Source organism: Staurois parvus, unplaced genomic scaffold (assembly GCF_062004578.1).
Source record: "Staurois parvus isolate SC_StPar_1 unplaced genomic scaffold, SC_StPar_1.0 ptg002195l, whole genome shotgun sequence".
Taxonomy (NCBI): Eukaryota; Metazoa; Chordata; class Amphibia; order Anura; family Ranidae; genus Staurois; species Staurois parvus.
This window is the reverse complement of record NW_028319991.1, coordinates 50,902-73,027: the sequence shown is the minus strand read 5'-3', so window position 1 is coordinate 73,027 and position 22,126 is coordinate 50,902. Positions and strand designations below refer to the sequence as shown.

Below are 22,126 nucleotides of genomic sequence, written 5' to 3'. Positions count from 1 at the left end.
CTCTCTCTCTTCCTCCCTCTCCCCCCTCCCCCTCCTTCCTCCCCCCTCTCTCCCCCCCTCTCCTCCTCTCTCCCCCCTCTCTCTCCTCCTCTCTCCCCCCTCTCCCCCCCCCCTCTCTCTCTCTCTTTTGCCCTCTCTTTATCTCTCTCCTCTCTTTTTTCCTCTTTCTTCCTCTCTCTCCCCCCTTCCCTCTTGCTCTCTCCCCCCTTCCCTCTTGCTCTCTCCCCTCTTCCCTCTTTCTCTCTCCCCCCTTCCCTCTTTCTCTCTCCCCCCTTCCCTCTTTCTCTCTCCCCCCTTCCCTCTTTCTCTCTCCCCCCTTCCCCCTTTCTCTCTCCCCCTTTCTCTCTCCCCCCTTCCCTCTTTCTCTCTCCCCCCTTCCCTCTTTCTCTCTCCCCCCTCCCTCTTTCTCTCTCCCCCCCTCCCTCTTTCTCTCTCCCCCCCTCCCTCTTTCTCTCTCCCCCCCTCCCTCTTTCTCTCTCCCCCCCTCCCTCTTTCTCTCTCCCCCCCTCCCTCTTTCTCTCTCCCCCCTTTCTCCCTCCCCCTTCCTCTATCTCTCCCCCCCCTCTCTCTTTCCCTCTCTTTCCAAGCAAGCTGTGGGGGCACTGGTGCGTGCTTGCTCCTGAGCTCTGCTCTCTGCATCCATGAGACACGCCCACCCTCCCTTTCCTTCATCACTGGCTGGCCAATGGCTCCCGCTGCGGTGTGTAAGCCAATGATGAGGGGGGAGCCGGGGCTCCTGTGCACATCCCTGGACTAAGATGGGGCTCAGGTAAGTATGCATGAAGATAAAAAACCCCCTCCTGCCTTTAGAACCACTTTCAGTTCTGAGACCCTTGAACACTGTGTGTCTGTTGCAGGAACTGTCTATCGTTGGTGCCGGAGTGGATATGTGAGGCCAAGAAGCTGGAAGCTGCTGATCTTAGCTGGAACGCGATAACAGAACTTCCTCTCAGGTACTAGAAAGGCTGAGCTGGGGGCAGTGGAGGATTTTCACCTTTTTATTAAATGGAATCTTTTTAGGACTGTTTATCTTCTGATGCAAATTTTCATCTTTATTTTAATTGGACCAGAGTGCCCCCCTCTCCCCCCCCCCTTAACCCCTCGTCCTCCAAAGGATCCCCCCCCCCCCGACCAGGCCATTTTTTGTGTTGCGGCACTGCGTCACTTCATCTGACAATTGCGCGGTCATGCAGCGCTGCACCCAAATAAAAATTTACATTATTTTTTTCCCACGAATTGAGCTTTCTGTCGGTGGTATTTGATCTGCTGTGCTTTTTGGGGTTTTTTTGCGCTATAAGCAAAAAAGACTGACAATTTTGAGAAAAAAAAACAGTATTTTGGACTTTTTGCTATAAAACATGTCTAGCAAAAAAAAAAAAAAATGTAGTTAAATTTTGTCATAAATTTAGGCCAAAAAGTATTCTGCTCCGTGTCTTCACTAAAAAAAAAATCACAATTTGTGTAAATTAATTGGTTTACGTGAAAGTTATAGCGTCTACAAATGGCGGTATAGACACTGGGATTTTTTTTATTTTCTACTAGTAATGGCGGCGATCAGCGACTTTTAGTGGAAGTCCTCGAGTTTTGCCTAAAAGATTGGCCTTGTATTTGGCCTTAAAGTGAAGGCTTACTTTTTTTTACATAACGAAGATGTTCTACTTACCTGTTCTGCGATAGGGCTTGGCACAGAGCAGCTCCTATTCTCCTCTTTTCAGGTGCCCCAATGGTTCTCTGGTCTCTTCCCCCCTGCTGAATCCCCCCAGAGCAAGCTGCTTGCTGTGGGGGCACTCTTGTGTGCTCGCTTCTGAGCCCCGCTTTGTGTGTCCTCAAGATACACAAACGAGGCTCTGCCCTGTTCTTTAAGCAGCGGGAGCCAATAGCCTCTGAGCCAATGAGGAGACAGAGAGCCAGGACAGCAGCTGCTCTCATGCACATCACTGGATCGGGATTGGGCTTGGGTAAGTATTGAGGGGGAAAGGCGGTTGCAGGTGAAGCTGCATACTGATGGTTTTTTTTACCTTCATGCATACAATGCATGAAGGTCAAATACCTTCAGGCTTTTCAACTACTTTAACCCCTTTGCGCCGCCACCTCCCGGCCCTTTAAGGGGTTTCAGACGCCGAGATGCAGGGTGGGGTTTTAGGGTCAGGTGACCGCCGTGATTCTCTGTCATGGCGGTCACATGGTTGGAAAAGGGGAGATCGGGCCCTTTCCATTAACCACTTGCCTACCAGGGCACTTATACCCCCTTATTTACCAGGCCAATTTTAAGCTTTCAGCGCTGTCGCACTTTGATTGACAATTGCGCGGTCATGCAAGATTGTACCCATATGAAATTTTTATCATTTTTTTCTCACAAATAGAGCTTTCTTTTGGTGGTATTTAATCTCCTCTGGGCACTTTACGTTTTGTGCTATAAGCAAACAAATTGCAAAAAAATTTGAAAAAAAAAAAAGTTTCTTTGTTTCTATTATAAAAGTTTTCAAACAGGTAATTTTTCTCCTTCACTGATGTGCGTGGATGAGGCAGCACTGATAGGCGGCACTGATAGGCAGCACTGAAGGGCACTGATAGGCAGCACTAATGAGGTGGCACGGATAGGCGGCACTGATAGGCAGCACTAATGAGGTGTCACGGATAGGTGGCACTGATATGTGGCACTGATAGGCGACACTGACAATGGGTACTGATAGACAGCACTGATAGGTGGCACTGACTGACATCACTGCTGGGCACTGACTGGCACAACCGCAGGGTACTGACTGGCAGCACTGCTGAGCTGCACTGATGGGCACTGGTGGATGGCACTGGTGGGCACAGGTGGGCGGGCACAGGTGGGTGGCACTACTGGGCACAGGTAGGTGGCACTTCTGGGCACATGTGGTGACACTGCTGGGTGGCACAGGTGGGTGCATTGCTGGGCACATGTGGGCGGAACTTGTGTGTGGCGCTGCTGGGCACCGATCATCAGGGCACTGATGATCAGTGACCCTGATGATCGGTGCCGATCCCCACTCTGACAACTGCCGGTTTTCGGCAGTACTTTCCTCACGATCTGACAGCGGGGGCGCGCAGGAGAGCGCGTTCTGGGAGGCCGTCATATGACGTCCACCCAGAACTGGCCGGGCCGCAGTGCAGCCGTCATTCGGCTATCTGCGGTCGGCAAGTAGTTAAATAAGCTGGCAACTCGGTGTAGTTCGTAAAGTCCAAATCTTTTTTGGCTGCATACTTAAACACACCGGTAACAACCAACGCGTTTCGGCTGTGGAAACGCGTTAGGAGGTTACTAGTGTATTTTAGTATGTAGCCAATAAAGATTTGGATTTTACTGACCACACCGAGTTTCCGGCTCGAGAATCTCATGGTTTCGGTGCGGGAGCACTATAGCCGGAGCACCGGTCTTCAGCCACAAGAAGCTGAATCTGCAGTCGAGCTTAGGAACCGTCTATCTGTCTTTATTAACTTTGTTCTTTCCCCGGCAGGATAATGGGCTCTTCCAGTCTGCGAAGGCTGATGCTTGGACACAACCAGCTGAGGATCCTGCCTTGCCCCGTGGAGTCGATTCCTCTGGAGACCCTGGATGTGCAGCACAATATGCTGAGACACCTTCCAGACCCCCTCTTCACCGTAGCTTTAAAGTAAGTGTCCACGGGAGACCGATCGTAGCCACGTCTGGGACCGCGAAGAAGGGCTGTGACCGTAGACGTAGAAAAAGACAGGGGGATGTGCAGTCATTATAAAGTGGATATCCTTTCATCCCCCCCACAACCACTTCCACGCCTAAACTCAGACTCTGCCTGACGCGTTTCCCCAAAACTGGCGTCCTCTGGGATTGGAGATGGCAGGACGCCATGTTTGGGGAAACGCGTTGAGCGGAGTCTGAGTGTGACGTCATCACGTACCTGCATGTTGGCTCACACCGCGGCCTACCGCTTTTCACTGCTTGAATTTAGGCACCCAACATGTAAGTGCAATCCTTAGGCAAGCTTCTCCCTGTTTCTGCTTTGTGGATACGATGGCGGAGAGCGATATTTGAGGTTGACACTTGATTTGTCCATACACTCCATCGATCAATTGTTCCGGCAGCGACAGTGCTGGCCTGGATTTCGGATTTAAGCGCTTCAGATCTCTATTACTCGAGATCGTTTCTGGTGAGAGGCCGCTGTTTCCTTCAAGGAGCACTTTTGAGCATAGAAGCACTTTATGTGACGTTTACAATCACAGAGAACTTTTGTCGCAGGTTTTGGATTTTTTTACGTATGTGAATTTTCTTTAACCTCTTTCCGTCCGGCCCATTGCCGATAAACGGCTGGACAGGAGCGTTGCCAATGAGGGGAGACGTTTCTAAATGTCCCCCCATCCATTGCCTGTGCGCGTTCCCTGAGAGCGCACGGCACCGCAATCTGTGCCCGCTGTGTCCACAGGATCAATGTATTGGGACCGCAGTGTTAGGTCCCGATTCCTATCATCGGTGATTAGCCTAATGAAGAGTAGTGAAATAGATGTCACTTGTGACAGCATTGCTTACTACTAGTGAAATCTGTGAATGATCACAGAGATCACATGGTACAGGGCTATTCACAACAGCCTTGTACCATGTGACAAGCTGTGACCAATCACAGCTCTCACAGTATTTTTCAATGGCAGCAGGAATGCAGCCAGAGAGAAGGAGAAATGATTGCTTTTACAGCCTTTATGAGTGTAAAAGCAATCGGTGTGAAAAAAAAAAAAAATCCGTCACCCCCCACAAGTAGTACAGTGTCACTATGGTGACACTGTACTGCTAGGGTGACAGTACATTAAAAAAAACAAAAAAAAAACAGATCAAAAAAATAAGATAATGTATAAAAATTTTTTTGTAAAATTATAACTTTTTTCTAAACTGCTTTTGGTTATTTTTTTTTTTTTTACCAAAAAGATAGCTGAATACATTTTGGCCAAGATTTATGAAGAAAGATTTATTTGCAAAATTTTGTAAGAAAAACACTTTTTTTTGCAAACTTTTTGGTTTTTTTTCATTTATATAGCAAAAAAATAGAAATCCAAGTGGTGAATAAATACCACCAAAAGAAAGATTTATCTGTCTAAAAAAAGGCTAAAAATTTAATTTGGGTGCAGCGTTGCATGACCGCGCAATTGTCAGTTAAAGTAACGCAGCGCCGTAACACAAAAAAAATGGCCTGGTCAGGAAGGGGGGGGGGATCCTCTGTAAGGCAAGTGATTAAAAAAAAAAAAGGCCTTTTATACAAGGCGCTGGAACTGGAAGTGACGTCGCTCCGGTCCTCCGGCATAGAGATGAGTGGAGGCCATCCTTCCTTCACTTATCTCTATGCCCAGCGCCGGGATCATTTGGTGGCTTCTCAGGTGAGGCTGAGAACTACCAAGCAGCAGCTGCGGGCATGCGGCGGCGAGGGGGCAGGGTTATTTTTGGCACCTGTATCGGTGCCAACGGCCGATAGGGGTGTTTTCGGCTGAAATGTTTCAGCCATCAAAATTTTGGTGCACCCCTATAATTTATATGTAAGTTTTCTCATATTATTCCAGTGGTTCTCAACCTTCCTAATGCCGTGACCCTTTAATACAGTTCCTCATGTTGTGGTGACCCCCAACCATAAAATTATTTACCCAGTAATTATACTTCATGAGTGTCGTTTTACCTCCAATACTGCTGCTTTCAACACAGTAGCTGCTTTCAACACAGTAGCTGCTTTCAACACAGTAGCTGCTTTCAACACTGTAGCTGCTCTTTACACATTGGAAATATGTGTTTTCTGATGGTCTTAGGGGACCCCTGTGAAAGGGTCGTTCGACCCCCAAAGGGGTCGCGACCCACAGGTTGAGAACCACTGTATTATTCAGACTTCTAGAAACTTCTGTGAAGGACACCATGTTCAACCTTTCCGTATCTCATACTCCATTTGTGGTCAGTACCTCCGGTGTGTCCACTTATATGGCCGTCTGTTGTCAGTCTCAGGTTCCTGAACGCATCAGCAAACATCCTGGAGAGCCTCCCGTCAATGTTCAGCGGAGAGGAGAGCGGGACCAGGCTGCAAGCTTTCTACCTAACCAACAACCATTTATCGGACCAGTATGTTCCTTTCCTGACCATCCATGCCAACCTCAGGGTCCTGCATCTGGCCTACAACCAACTGGAGACCTTCCCAGCCAGGTGAGACTGGAGCTCACACCAATGGGCCTTACCGCCAAATGGCTTCTTTTTGGAGAAACTCACTTTTTTGTTTACATGTAACAATGTTTTTTTTTTTTTTTTTTTTTATTTTTTCTAGAAGATTACTTAGAACCCCAAAACATTATATATTTTTAAGGGTCCTTTCACACGGGCGTTCCGTTTTTTTTTTCATCAGTTCAGTCACTTTTTTTGGAAGAAAAAGTGGATGACTTCACATCCTTTTTTCATCCTTTCACATCTGTTTTTTCATCCTTTCACATCTGTTTTTTCAGCCATTCACATCTGTTTTTTCATCCATTCACATCTGCTTTTTCAGCCATTTACATCCGTTTTTTTCATCCATTCACATCCTTTTTTCATCGGTTTTTTTCATCCATTCACATCCATTTTTTCATTCATTCGCATCCGTTTTTTCATCCGTTTACATCCTTTTTTTCATCTGTTTTTTAATCCTTTTACATCCGTTTTTTCATCCGTTTTTCATCCATTCACATCCTTTTTTTCATCCATTCACATCCATTTTTTCATCCATTTACATCCGTTTTTTCATCCATTTACATCCGTTTTTTCCCCCATTTGCATCCTTTTTTTCATCTGTTTTTTAATCCTTTTACATCCTTTTTTTCACCATTTACATCCGTTTTTATATAGTAGAATACTTTTTGGCGGTGGGGTGGTTCTTTTCCTTCCATCCATAGCTTGGAGCGGCGCCATAAGGTATACATTTCACTATTTACTAATGTTAGCAGCAGAAGGATTAAAAATAGTCATTGTTGCCGGAGAGAGTGAAGTCCAGTTAGGTGCATGTCATCTCTGGGACTTTATTACTTATTTGTGACGGGTTTACACTCCGACTTTGAGAGGAGAGAAGCACACAGCATGTATGCCCATCCTTCACCTCTGCTGCCCTTTCACAGAAGCCTTTGTGTTTTGCGAATGAGTTCACATAATACAAAGGCTTCTGTGAATGCGCAGAAGGAGAGGCAGACATATAGCCGCTCCAGCGACTCTGCTATTAAAGGACCACTATGAGCAGCGTTGGAGCTCCAGAAGTTATCTTCCTGGAGCACAATAAACCTGTCAGATGTGAATAATAGAGATTAGTCTACCAGACAGCAGGCACCTCCTTAGACTTGCCTCACGGTATGCCTGCAGTTTTTACAAAGAAGCTGAATTCTTGGAATTCAGCTTTACCTTCTGGAAATGTGACAGGAAGCAAGTGAAGATCTTCTCAAAAGTAATGTTCAAACCTCAGACCGTTGTCACAGGAACAGGTGGCCTCATACTGATATTTCTGCTCCACCTCTGGTCTGGTGACAACTAAAGGTCTACTTTGAAGACTTCTGTATACGGAATTTTGTAGTCATGTAGGCTCTAATTCCGGGGTCCTCACCTGTAATCTGTCCTCTTGTAGCAAGCTCAACGAGCTAGAGTTCCTGGAGGAGCTGGGGACAACTAAAGGTCTACTTTGAAGACTTCTGTATACAGAATTTTGTAGTCATGTAGGCTCTAATTCCGGGGTCCTCACCCATAATCTGTCCTCTTGTAGCAAGCTCAACAAGCTAGAGTTCCTGGAGGAGCTGGGGACAACTAAAGGTCTACTTTGAAGACTTCTGTATACAGAATTTTGTAGTCATGTAGGCTCTAATTCCGGGGTCCTCACCTGTAATCTGTCCTCTTGTAGCAAGCTCAACGAGCTAGAGTTCCTGGAGGAGCTGGGGACAACTAAAGGTCTACTTTGAAGACTTCTGTATACAGAATTTTGTAGTCATGTAGGCTCTAATTCCGGGGTCCTCACCGTAATCTGTCCTCTTGTAGCAAGCTCAACAAGCTAGAGTTCCTGGAGGAGCTGGGGACAACTAAAGGTCTACTTTGAAGACTTCTGTATACAGAATTTTGTAGTCATGTAGGTTCTAATTCCGGGGTCCTCATCTGTAATCTGTCCTCTTGTAGCAAGCTCAACAAGCTGGAGTTCCTGGAGGAGCTGAACCTTAGTGGTAATCGGCTGAAGTCGATCCCCAGCACGGTGTCCAACCTCAAGCGGCTGCACACGCTCATCGCTCACTCCAACTGCCTCAGCGTCTTCCCGGAGATCTTCAACCTGCCACTGATCCAGGTCTCACTTCATCTTCAACCTTACATGACCTCTCCCAGCTGTCCACTTCTCGCTCTGATCCCCTCTTTGTCTCCACCCCCCATTCCCCTCTCTTACCCCTGCAGGCTGTGCTACAGCTGTAGACTTGTGTACATGGTGTCATCTCATTGTCACTCACTCGGCCTATGGCATGAGATGTTGCTGCTCTTTGTTCCTGCAGCTGGTTGACCTGAGCTGTAACAGCCTGGTGGAGATTGCGGCCCCGGAGAGCCTGCCTCCTGTCCTTCACGAGCTGGACCTGAAAGGGAACGTTGACCTGGTGCTGGATCATCAGCTGCATGACATCTTCAGGTAGTAGGACATCACCGTCTGCAGATTATATCGGCCTCGCCAATAGCAGTTTCTCACAATATGCTCTAGGTGCCATGGCGGGGGGTGGGCAAAGGAGAAAATCGCTCCCCTGCCTACTTCTATCCAATCCCTTCAGAGTTACTGTTACCACTAAAAGTATTCACTATATCCGCTCTCCCCGTCCCCGCATTCACTATATCCGCTCTCCCCGTCCCCGCATTCACTATATCCGCTCTCCCCGGACCCCGCATTCACTATATCCGCTCTCCCCGTCCCCGCATTCACTATATCCGCTCTCCCCGGACCCCGCATTCACTATATCCGCTCTCCCCGTCCCCGCATTCACTATATCCGCTCTCCCCGGACCCCGCATTCACTATATCCGCTCTCCCCATCCCTGCATTCACTATATCCGCTCTCCCCGTCCCCGCATTCACTGTGTCCGCTCTCCCCGGACCCCGCATTCACTATATCCGCTCTCCCCGGACCCCGCATTCACTATATCCGCTCTCCCCGGACCCCGCATTCACTATATCCGCTCTCCCCGGACCCCGCATTCACTATATCCGCTCTCCCCGTTCCCGCATTCACTATATCCGCTCTCCCCGGACCTCGCATTCACTATATCCGCTCTCCCCGGACCCCGCATTCACTATATCCGCTCTCCCCGGACCCCGCATTCACTATATCCGCTCTCCCCGGACCCCGCATTCACTATATCCGCTCTCCCCGGACCCCGCATTCACTATATCCGCTCTCCCCGGACCCCGCATTCACTATATCCGCTCTCCCCGGACCCCGCATTCACTATATCCGCTCTCCCCGGACCCCGCATTCACTATATCCGCTCTCCCTGGACCCCGGATTCACTGTATCCGCTCTCCCCGGACCCCGCATTCACTGTATCCACTCTCTCCGGACCCTGCATTCACTACATCCGCTCTCCCCGGACCCCACATTCACTATATCCGCTCTCCCCAGACCCCGCAATTCACTATATCCGCTCTCCCCGGACCCCGCATTCACTATATCCCCTCTCTCCGGACCCCGCATTCACTATATCCGCTCTCCCCGGACCCCGCATTCACTATATCCCCTCTCTCCGGACCCTGCATTCACTACATCCGCTCTCCCCAGACCCCGCAATTCGCTATATCTGCTCTCCTAGATGTGGTGGCTGCATTAGTTTTAATTTTTAGGCTTTCTTTCTTTTTTGCCCGGTAATCTGTCCAGTAAGTCTGTTGTTTCTCAACAGAACAGGCTGTCTTGCAGATGTAGCATTTATAGGGTTGAGACAAACCATTTACCACTGACAGGGGTGCTTGCAATAATCAGTTTTTTTTTGTTTTTATTCATTTTTTAAGGTCATGTGCATAATTCTGGTATTCTGTTGATCTCTCTGTCTAGTCACATCCCCATTCTGAAAATTGACAACAAAACTTTGCCAAATTCTGACCTGCCAGCGCCCTCCATCTCCTGCAATCATGGCTTGGCAGAGATGTCCGGACAGAGGAACAAGTGAGTGCCGTTGGCATTTTTGACATGAACTTTTAGTGAGTGCAGCAGTGTTGTTCATCATCTGTCCTTCCTGCAGGCTCTGCGTTTCCTCGCTGGCGGTGAGCGACTTTGCCGATGGCGTGGAGGCTCTGTACGGCATGTTTGATGGCGATAAGAACGAGGAGGTGCCACGTCTGCTGCAGTGCACTATGGGAGATGTCCTGCTGGAAGAGCTGCAGCAGTTAAACTGCGAGCGAACGTTCATGTGCCACACATTCCTGGTGTCACACAGGTCAGCTGCCGCGTCTTTTGTAGATGGGAAAGCCGGAAGACGGCTCACATATATTTATTAAAGCAGGAGCTACGCGGCATCCGAGCGCCAAAACCCGAAAACGCTTTTCAATTCATTTTTAATATCCAAAGCAAACTCCTCCCATCCCTCCGTGTTTTATTTAGTTGAGGAAATCATGTTGAAAAACAGACCCCCCCCCCCCCCCCACCCCCCAGGATTTCTAGGTGCGGCCATCTTGAATTAGTTGGATGTTCCCAAATAAGAGAGTTAGGTCCATATATATTTGGACACAGGCACAATTTTATATTTTTTCAGGTATTTACAAAAACATATTCCAGCTATAGTTCTATAATGGCTATGGGCGGACAGTACGCACTCTCAGGTTTAATTTGAGGGTATGTACATCCACATTGGAGGAGGGGTTCAGGAATTACAGCTCTTAAGAATAGCCATCCCCCCTTTTCCAAGGGACCAAAAGTAATTGGACAGTTGAAACAAAAGCTGTTTCATGGCCAGGTGTGGGCTACTCCTTTGTTATTTCTTCATCAGTTAAGCAGGTAGAAGGTCTGGAGTTGATTCTAAGTGCGGGATTTGCATTTGGAATCTATTGCTGTGAACCTACATCATGTGTTCAAAGGAGCCGTCCATGCAAGTGAAACAGGCCATTGTAACGCTTCAAAAACAAAACAAATCCATCAGAGAGATCGCAGCAACATTAGGAGCGGCCAAATCAACAGTTTGGTCCATTCTGAGGAAAGAAGGAAAGGAACGCACTGGTGAGCTCAGCAACAGAAAAAGGAATGGATGTCCATGGAAGACAACAGTGGTGGGTGATCGCAGGATCCTCTCTATGGTAAAGACAAACCCATTCACAACATCCAGACAAGTGAAGGACACTCTCCAGGAGGTGAACGTATCATTGTAAAAGTCTACAATCAAGAGAAGACTTCACAAGAGCAAATACAGAGGGTTCACCACAAGGTGCAAATACAGAGGGTTCACCACAAGGTGCAAATACAGAGGGTTCACCACAAGGTGCAAATACAGAGGGTTCACCACAAGGTGCAAATACAGAGGGTTCACCACAAGGTGCAAATACAGAGGGTTCACCACAAGGTGCAAATACAGAGGGTTCACCACAAGGTGCAAACCATTCATAAACCTGAAGAATAGAAAAAGCCAGATTAGACTTTGCCAAAAAACATCTAAAAAAGCCGGACCAGTTCTGGAAAAGCATTCTTTGGGCGGATGAAACGAAGATGAATCTGTACCAGAATGACGGGAAGAAAAAAGTGTGGAGAAGGCGTGGAAAAGCTCATGTTTCGAAGCACACAATGTCATCTGTAAAACATGGCGGAGGCAGTGTGATGGCATTGGCATGCATGGCTTCCAGTGGCACTGGGTCATTGCTGGTTATTGATGATGTGACAGAAGCAGCCGAATGAGTTCTGCAGTGTTTACAGATATACTGTCAGCCCAGATTCAGCCAAATGGAGCAAAGGTGATTGGACGGCGCTTTACAGTACAGATGGACAATGATCCAAAACACACTGCAAAAGCAACCCAGGAGCTTGTGAAGGAAAAGAAGTGGAATATTCTGCAATGGCCGAGTCAGTCACCTGATCTCAACCCCATTGAGCATGCATTTCACTTGTTGAAGGCAAAACCAAAGGCAGAAAGGGCCACAAACAAAGAACAACTGAAGGCAGCTGCAGTTAGAGCGTGGCAAAGCCTCACAAAGGAGGAAACCCAGTCTTTGGTGACGTCCATGGGTTCTGGGCTTCAGGCAAAGCATCAGAAAGGAGAACACCCAGTCTTTGGTCATGTCCATGGCTTCCAGACTTCAGGCAAAGCATCATAACGGAGGAAACCCAGTTTTTGGTATTGCCCATGGGTTCCAGACTTCAGGCAAAGCATCAGAAAGGAGGAAACCCAGTCTTTGGTCATGTCCATGGGTTCCAGACTTCAACCAAAGCATCAGAAAGGAGGAAACCCAGTCTTTGGTCATGTCCATGGGTTCCAGACTTCAACCAAAGCATCAGAAAGGAGGAAACCCAGTCTTTGGTCATGTCTATGTGTTCCAGACTTCAGGCAAAGCATCAGAAAGGAGGAAACCCAGTCTTTGGTCATGTCCATGGGTTCCAGACTTCAACCAAAGCATCAGAAAGGAGGAAACCCAGTCTTTGGTCATGTCCATGGGTTCCAGACTTCAACCAAAGCATCAGAAAGGAGGAAACCCAGTCTTTGGTCATGTCTATGTGTTCCAGACTTCAGGCAAAGCATCAGAAAGGAGGAAACCCAGTCTTTGGCAATGTCCATGGGTTCCAGACTTCAGGCAGTCATTACAATATTACAAATGAATATTTTATTTATGATTCTATTCAATTGTCCAATTACTTTTGGTCCCTTGAAAAAGGGGGATGGCTACTTTTAAGAGCTGTAATTCCTAAACCCTTCCTCCAATTTGGATGTGCATACCCTCAAATTAAACCTGAGAGTGGACACTGTCCGCCCATATCCATTATACAGCTGTAGCTTCAATATGTTTTGGTAAATACCTGAAAAAACTAAAATTGTGCTCGTGTCCACATATATATGGAGTTAACTGTATATACCTGGCTATACAGAGATCCTCCATCCCCCATCTATATACCTGGCTATACAGAGATCCTCCATCCCCCATCTATATACTTGGCTATACAGAGATCCCCCATCTATATACCTGGCTATACAGAGATCCGCCATCCCCCATCTATATACCTGGCTATACGGAGATCCACCATCCCCCATCTATATACCTGGCTATACAGAGATCCGCCACCCCCCATCTATATACCTGGCTATACGGAGATCCACCATCCCCCATCTATATACCTGGCTATACAGAGATCCGCCACCCCCCATATATATACCTGGCTATGCAGAGATCCTCCATCCCCCATCTATATACCTGGCTATACAGAGATCCGCCTTCCCCTATCTATATACCTGGCTATGCAGAGATCCCCCATCTATATACCTGGCTATGCAGAGATCCTCCATCCCCTATCTATATACCTGGCTATACAGAGATCCACCTTCCCCTATCTATATACCTGGCTATACAGAGATCCGCCATCCCCCATCTATATACCTGGCTATACAGAGATCCACCTTCCCCTATCTATATACCTGGCTATACAGAGATCCGCCATCCCCCATCTATATATCTGGCTATACAGAGATCCTCCATCCCCCATCTATATACCTGGCTACATAGAGATATGCCATCCCCCATCTATATACCTGGCTATACAGAGATCCTCCATCCCCCATCTATATACCTGGCTATACAGAGATCCTCCATCCCCCATCTATATACCTGGCTACATAGAGATATGCCATCCCCCATCTATATACCTGGCTATACAGAGACCCCCCATCTATATACCTGACAATACAGAGATCCCCCATCTATATGCTTGGCTATGCAGAGATCCTCCATCCCCCATCTATATACCTGGCTACATAGAGATATGCCATCTCCATCTATGAACCAAAATATGTAAAAAAACAAAAAAAAAAAAAGGACAGCGCAACAATGAGAGAGTCCTTATCATTAAATGCCCAAAGTCATGGCGAATAATAAAGTCCAACTGTGGCCAATGGGAACACTTTAAGAAAGAAAGAGAAAGGGCGCTCCTTCTAAGTGTAGTATATTAGTAACCAAATAAAAACACAAGTGTAATGTACTCACCTTACGGGATATTGGCATATAGCAAAGATCTGGTCCGATCAGTCCACCCTGACATGGATCATCTGCTGAGGACAGGAAACCCAATGGGCTAACTGCATAGCTTGGCAGGAAGACAGCCGTGCCAAGCTGAGTGAAGCATGGAAGCCGCTGAGGATTCAAATGGTCTTCTCTGGCTGTGGACAGCAGTGCAAGGAAGGATCGAGTATCTGAGGCAACCGGTGATGACAGCACGTCAAGCGTGGGGGTGTGGCTATGGGTTTTGGGACAGTCCTGCCCCTTTGTCAAGCCTCTTGAAGCTTCACTTAGAAGGAGCGCCCTCTCTCTCTCTCTCTCTTCCAAGATGAGAGAAATCCTACCTAGGCCTTACTAGTTTAACAAAGCTACTAGAATTCACTGTGTGCTGCCTGCTCTTACTCCGGTCTTTTAGTTTTAAATCTTTAAGCCGATTTTGGGAAACGGGTTTTGGGAAACGATTGCAGTAATAACGATTTAAGTAATAATAGGTTATTTCCATTTCTTGCTGCAGGAAGCTGGGAACTGCAGGCCAGAAACTGGGCTCTTCTGCCCTTTTGTGTTACGTTGGACGTGGTGCAGCCGACCACAGCTTCTCCCTGACCGTTGCCAACGTTGGGACTTGCCAGGCTGTGTTGTGTCGGAACGGGCAGCCTCTCGCTCTTTCCAGGGTCTTCAGCCTGGAGCAGTGTGCGGAGGAACTTTTACGGATCAAGGAGCAAAAGGCAATCCTCACAGAGGTATGCAAAATAATTGAAAGGTTATGTACAGGACTTTCCAAAATATAACTTGTCATTGTATGTACGTAGGGGCATCCATATTTGTCCATTCTATATGTAGGCTCTGCTTTGCAGTGCTGCACAGTGGTGGTTCTTAAAGTGTATGTCTGCTAATCCTCCTACAGTGTCGGCTATCAGGATTGCTTTGCCTATGTAGCTTGAGGTGATTGTAGCCGTATTAGTGCACTTGCGACAGGAACAATTGAGTACTGTACATGATACTTTTTTCATTTGCAATAACATACAGTTTTGAGGACAAGCTTTCGGGGAGTGTCCCCTTCTTCAAGGCCAAGCTTGGACACTCCCCGAAAGCTTGTCCTCAAAATTGTATGTTCGTGCAAATAAAAAAAGTATCACGGACAGTACTCAATTGTTTCTTGCCTATGTACAAATTCTCCTACACTATATTGCCAAAAAAATTGGCCCCGCCCTCCAAATCACTGGATTCAGGTGCTCCAATCCCCTCCAAATCACTGGATTCAGGTGTTCCAGTCCCCTCCAAATCACTGGATTCAGGTGCTCCAATCCCTTCCAAATCGCTGGATTCAGGTGTTCCAATCCCCTCCAAATCACTGGATTCGGGTGTTCCAGTCCCCTCCAAATCACTGGATTCGGGTGTTCCAATCCCCTCCAAATCACTGGATTTGGGTGTTCCAATCCCCTCCAAATCACTGGATTTGGGTGTTCCAATCCCCTCCAAATCACTGGATTTGGGTGTTCCAATCCCCTCCAAATCACTGGATTCAGATGTTCCAATCCACTCCAAATCACTGGATTCAGGTGTTCCAATCCCCTCCAAATCACTGGATTTGGGTGTTCCAATCCCCTCCAAATCACTGGATTCGGGTGCTCCAATCCCCTCCAAATCACTGGATTCAGGTGTTCCAATCCCCTCCAAATCACTGGATTCAGGTGTTCCAATCCCCTCCAAATCACTGGATTCAGGTGTTCCAGTCCCCTCCAAATCGCTGGATTCAGGTGTTCCAGTCCCCTCCAAATCGCTGGATTCAGGTGCTCCAATCCCCTCCAAATCGCTGGATTCAGGTGCTCCAATCCCCTCCAAATCGCTGGATTCAGGTGCTCCAATCCCTTCCAAATCACTGGATTCAGGTGCTCCAATCCCCTCCAAATCACTGGATTCAGGTGTTCCAGTCCCCTCCAAATCACTGGATTCAGGTGCTCCAATCCCTTCCAAATCACTGGATTCAGGTGCTCCAATCCCTTCCAAATCGCTGGATTCAGGTGTTCCAATCCCCTCCAAATCACTGGATTCGGGTGTTCCAGTCCCCTCCAAATCACTGGATTCGGGTGTTCCAATCCCCTCCAAATCACTGGATTCGGGTGTTCCAATCCCCTCCAAATCACTGGATTCGGGTGTTCCAATCCCCTCCAAATCACTGGATTCGGGTGTTCCAATCCCCTCCAAATCACTGGATTCGGGTGTTCCAATCCCCTCCAAATCACTGGATTTGGGTGTTCCAATCCCCTCCAAATCACTGGATTCAGATGTTCCAATCCCCTCCAAATCACTGGATTCAGATGTTCCAATCCACTCCAAATCACTGGATTCAGGTGTTCCAATCCCCTCCAAATCACTGGATTCGGGTGTTCCAATCCCCTCCAAATCACTGGATTCGGGTGTTCCAATCCCCTCCAAATCACTGGATTCGGGTGTTCCAGTCCCCTCCAAATCACTGGATTCGGGTGTTCCAGTCCCTTCCAAATCACTGGATTCGGGTGTTCCAATCCCCTCCAAATCACTGGATTCGGGTGTTCCAATCCCCTCCAAATCACTGGATTCGGGTGTTCCAATCCCCTCCAAATCACTGGATTCGGGTGTTCCAATCCCCTCCAAATCACTGGATTCGGGTGTTCCAATCCCCTCCAAATCACTGGATTCGGGTGTTCCAATCCCCTCCAAATCACTGGATTCGGGTGTTCCAATCCCCTCCAAATCACTGGATTCGGGTGTTCCAATCCCCTCCAAATCACTGGATTCGGGTGTTCCAATCCCCTCCAAATCACTGAATTCAGGTGCTCCAGGTGTTTATTTTCAAAAAATAAAAAATGAACCTTTAAAAACATTTTAACTTATAATATGCCTTAATTTTTTTAAAAGGAGATGAATTTCTTGAACCTTGAGATTGATACTTTGTAGACATTTCCTTCATTTCACGATCTGAAGACATCAGATTAGGAATTTGGTTCTCATGTATAAGAGACGATTATTTCTTCCCTCCGCTTACCCGCCCTTTTACCTGTTCTTGTCTTGCAGGACAACAAGGTGAATGGTGTCACCTGCTGTACCCGTCTGCTGGGCTGCACCTATCTACATCCGTGGGTGCTCCCTGACCCTCATATCACCACGCTCCCACTGACTGTGCAGGATGAAATGCTAATCCTGGGGAGCAAAGCACTGTGGGAATACGTACCAGCAACAGAGGCCGTCCAAACCGTCCGCCACCTTCCCGATCCTCTGGCTGCCGCCAAGAAGCTCTGTACTTTGGCGCAAAGCTATGGCTGCCAGGACAACGTAGCCGCCTTGGTGGTGTGTCTCAACATCGGAGAAGACACCTGCACTTGTGAGATGCACACGTTGACGTTGCCTAATCCGTCCGGTTTATCCTCCGCAGTGACGACAAAAGAGTCCCCCGACTCGGTCACGCCGTCCTCCAGCAGCGGCATCGCCTCTGAATTCAGCAGCGAAATGTCCGTGTCGGAGGTGAGTAGTGAAGTTGGATCTACAGCTTCAGATGAGCACGCCATAGCCAGCCTAGAAGGAGGTCTCATCCTACGTCCCGAGCGGAGGTGCAGCTTGCACCCCGTTCCCTCCGCCAGCACTTTTCAGCGGCAGCCATCTTGCGCTACCTTCTCCAGCAACCAGTCCGAGAACGGCCTAGACAGTGACGATGAGCTGCAGGCCGAAGGCCTCATTATGGGCAGCCGGCTGGAGGTGGAGGTGGACATTCACTGCAGCAGGCAACATTCCCCAGAACCTTCAGGTATCGGCACTTTCCAGAGCCTAGAGGAGGACGGTTGTGGAATTTCCATGCAGATCCTGCAACAAAACACCATAAACCACAACCCGAGCCAAGAGAAGGACGAACTGCCTTCCTCGATGTCTGGGCTGAGTTTATATAAGAAGAAGCACTCCAACGGCTCTGTGGTGCCGCTCGAAGAAATGCTTAACCTCATCGAGGTCGCTTCTGAAGCTCCAAAGAGAAAAACTGGCTATTTTTCTGCTCCTTCCCAGCTGGAACCCGAGGACCAGTTTGTGGTTCCTCCACACTTGGAAAATGAGGTGAGGGAGCAGCTGAACGATCTGGAATCTGCAGCAGAAGACAGAGTCCACGCCCCCGAGGAGTTCGACACTGCCTTGTGACATCACGGAAACCCCAGGATCAGTTGTCTACGTGATCCCACAAATTGCACATTTTACAACCTAAATATTGCCAGTTTGAACAAACAACAAAAAAACACGTTCTTACTACTGAACCTTTTGTTAAGAAAGGTGCGACTTTTTTTTTTCTGTGAAACGATGAAAACGCTCATTTAACCTTTACATGGTTGAGGGATCTGCCAATCACAGCATACCTCTCAAATCCACCTCCCCTCCCCCACCCACCACCCTTTTAACACCAAATGTTTTGTTTAGCTTTTTATTTTTTGTGCATTTAATTTATTAACGCGTTTTAAATTCCTGGTTGTTGAGCCAATGAACAAATGTGAATCAAATCCAAATATTTATATTTTGAACTAAGTGGATCTCTGCTGAAGCGATGACACCCTCAACCATGGCTTGGTCCTTGGGATGCGTCCTGAAGCCCTTTTGCCTTCACTGGTGTATTATAGGAAGATGGTTCTTAAAGGGGACCCATCGTCTTAGGTCTTCTGATTTTTGTTATATTTTTAGCCTCTTCCAGAAACACATTCGGACAAATTGTTCCTTTAGACCAAATAAGTTATATCCGTGCTCTGAAACTCAAAGGAAATGTCCAACGGCCTCTCCATAGCATCTGGATGTGAAGTATATCCAAAGCCAAAATGTTTCCTTTATTTTGGATAGAGTGGGGTACGGTTAATTGTATTTCCACTTTTGAAGCCGAATTGGGATTGCACCTGCATTATATCTGTTACATGTCCCCATTCACAAAGCAGAGCTTAAAAAGAATATTTAAAAATAGCAGAAACATCACCTCCTGCGCTCTAGGACTCAGAATAGGGGTGGAAGGGAACATTGGCAAAGTTTGAGAAATTGTGACCACCAATGCATGGAAGGTTGTGCAGCTCTAGAACAAGGCTGGGGAAGCCCGACCAATACTGTCAAGTGAAACAAAAAGAGAGCGCACCAACCTTGCACATTATCTCAGTAAAACTAAGAATAAATAATGTGTACGTCGACTTTACAGCTGGTAATGAAATCTGCCAGCACAGATTCGTCAACTTTACAGCTGATAATGAAATCTGCCAGCATAGATTGGTCAGCTTTACAGCTGATAATTAAATCTGCCAGCACAGATTTGTCGGCTTTACAGCTGATAATGAAATCTGCCAGCACAGATTCGTCAGCTTTACAGCTGATAATGAAATCTGCCAGCACAGATTCGTCAACTTTGCAGCTGATAATGAAATCTGCCAGCATGGATTGGTCAGCTTTACAGCTGATAATGAATCTGCCAGCACAGATTCGTCAACTTTGCAGCTGATAATGAAATCTGCCAGCATGGATTGGTCAGCTTTACAGCTGATAATGAATCTGCCAGTACAGATTCGTCAACTTTACAACTGATAATGAAATCTGCCAGCACAGATGCGTCAACTTTACAGCTGATAATGAAATCTGCCAGCATAGATTGGTCAGCTTTACAGCTGATAATGAAATCTGCCAGCACAGATTCGTCGACTTTACAGCTGATAATGAAATCTGCCAGCACAGATTCATCAACTTTACAGCTGATAATGACAGCGCAGATTCGGTTAATTATGAGCTTTTAGAACCACTTTAATCTTTTTTTTTTTTTAAAGAATAAATAATGTGTAAATAATAAATCTTCTTTGTGCAGCATCCTCAGCCTCCCGAAATACTCACCTAAGCCCCCCTCTTGATCCGGTGATGTGCACTGGAGTCTTGGCTATCCCTGCACTCCCTCTTCTCATTGGCTGAGACGGAAGCGGGAGCCGTTGGTGCCCACTGCTGTCAATCACAGCCAATGACAAGAGAGAGGGGGTGGGGCTGAGTCGTGGCTCTGTGTGTCAATGGACACACGGAGCAACCAGTGCCCCCATAGCAAGCTGCTTGCTTTGGGGGCACCCAACAGGAGGAAGGGCCCAGGAGCAACAGCGGGGGACCCAAGAAGAGGAGGATCTGGGCTGCTCTGTGCAAAACCATTACACAGAGCAGGTAAATATAGACATGTTTTGTTGTTTTTTCTTAAAAAAAAAAAACAAACCTTTAGAGTGACTTTTTGATCTCCAGGCTTGGGTAGGACAGTGTATGTTAATGCACCTAAAAAAAAAAAAAGGCCCCCCAGTGCTTTAAAGAGACGACTAGAAATATATTTTTTCGGTATGTTGTGTGAATGGGAACATGAAACAAACATACTAAGGAGGCTCTGAAATTTGACTTGAAAGGTGAAAATGCACTTTAAATCCACTGCCTGTTTTTTATGTCCCATTGGAGAGATTTACCGTAAAGTGGTTGTAAACCCTTCCATATCCCCAGTGAAGTGACCGGCCTCAGATGATACACAGAGAATCAAATCTGCCTACATAATTTGTACCTCTTTATCTGCAGTCTTCTCTGCTCTACAGCCCTCCAATTTATACAGCGTGTTTGAGCTTTCACAAAGCAGGGGGGTGGGGAGCTGAATTTACACTCTGCAGAGCTCAGTGAGAGCTGATTGGAGGAAACGGACATACCCCCTTCACACAGGAATAGAGCTGAGGCGATCAATCACTGGCTGTGTGCTGGAGCTCCCTCCCCTGTCACCATTTTATCTCTTGGTGTCAGGAAAATCTTTCAGAAACAACTGGTGCAGATAGCATAGAATGGATGGAGCAGACAGAAATGACAGTGCTCTGGACTGAGACAAGTACACACTATAGAGGGGTGTGCTTTGTTCATATTTCATGTCTGAGGTTTACAACCACTTTAACTTCCTATCCTGTAGACACAACAGGATGTGAAAGGAAAGTTTTTGAATCTTCCTTTTTATTCTCAGTGGCAATGATCACCAAGACGAATAGAGAGAGTAAATCTTCACAGGGGGGACATGGACATCAATCAAAGGCAGCAAGAGGGTCAAACTCTTCCCTACTCTTATCCAAAACTAAAAAAAAAACAAAAACAAATTTGGCTTTGGAAACAAAATGTAAAAATAACGAATTCCTTCGTTCTGGGAGTTGGGTCAGGTTTGGACCTCTACCAGAGCTTAGTTTGGTGCACAACCTGAACTGGAAGGTCTCCTGTTATTGGTCTTTGCTAGAGCAGGGATCTCCAAACTGCGGCCCATGGGCCACATGCAGTCCTTTGCTTGCTCTTTATCTGGCCCCTCGGGCACTATTATTCCCACTGGTACCAATGATGGAGCACAATTCCTCCCCCTACTGACCACGGGTAATATTTTTACTCCCACCAACCACCAAGGCTGAGGCGTTGTTTACTCCCACTGATGCCAGGACATTTTCTACTTCCATCGGTCAGAATCCGGCCCCCCCCCTAAAGTCTAAACAGGCCCTTTGCTGAAAAAGTTCTGAGACCCCTGCACTAGAGGGTGCATAATACAGTATTTCTTACCTCGCATCCTCTGGTGGATTCTCCGTAGGAACATCTTGAACACGTAGGGTGGCGACGGCAGTAACTTGTCCGAAAGGATCATTTCCACATATCACTGCCAGGCCTGGATTTTTGAGGTCCCTTTGCCACAGTCTGGGACAGCCGTGTTCCCAACACTAAATGTCCCAGAAATATGATATCGCAGTTGGTTCTGTTCACCCAAGATCCAGAAGTTGGTCGTGAACGATCACTTCCACTTCAATCAACACTGATCAAGCCAAAACGGGCCGACACATTGGAATCCTGCACTTTCCCAAGTCACCCAACGCCTAAAGCACTGGGCTGTTCAAATTTGAATTCCCAGAAGTCAGTGCTTCACAATTTGACTTGGCCGTGATT

At 47.2% G+C, this 22,126-nt stretch overlaps 1 protein-coding gene across 1 annotated transcript in view; it reads left to right on the top strand.

The window, feature by feature from the left end:
• The window catches only part of LOC149431632 (PH domain leucine-rich repeat-containing protein phosphatase 2-like), a 59,165-nt gene extending 39,224 nt beyond the window's left edge, over nt 1–19,941 (top strand). The window contains exons 11-19 of the mRNA XM_089665449.1: nt 858–953; nt 3,483–3,638; nt 5,969–6,169; nt 8,144–8,306; nt 8,506–8,636; nt 10,044–10,154; nt 10,231–10,425; nt 14,688–14,913; nt 17,228–19,941. Coding sequence (XP_089521575.1) covers nt 858–953; nt 3,483–3,638; nt 5,969–6,169; nt 8,144–8,306; nt 8,506–8,636; nt 10,044–10,154; nt 10,231–10,425; nt 14,688–14,913; nt 17,228–18,334 — 2,386 coding nt within the window. The 3' untranslated portion in view covers nt 18,335–19,941. The remainder of the gene's footprint in view (nt 1–857; nt 954–3,482; nt 3,639–5,968; nt 6,170–8,143; nt 8,307–8,505; nt 8,637–10,043; nt 10,155–10,230; nt 10,426–14,687; nt 14,914–17,227) is intronic.
• Nucleotides 19,942–22,126: the final 2,185 nt, after the last annotated feature.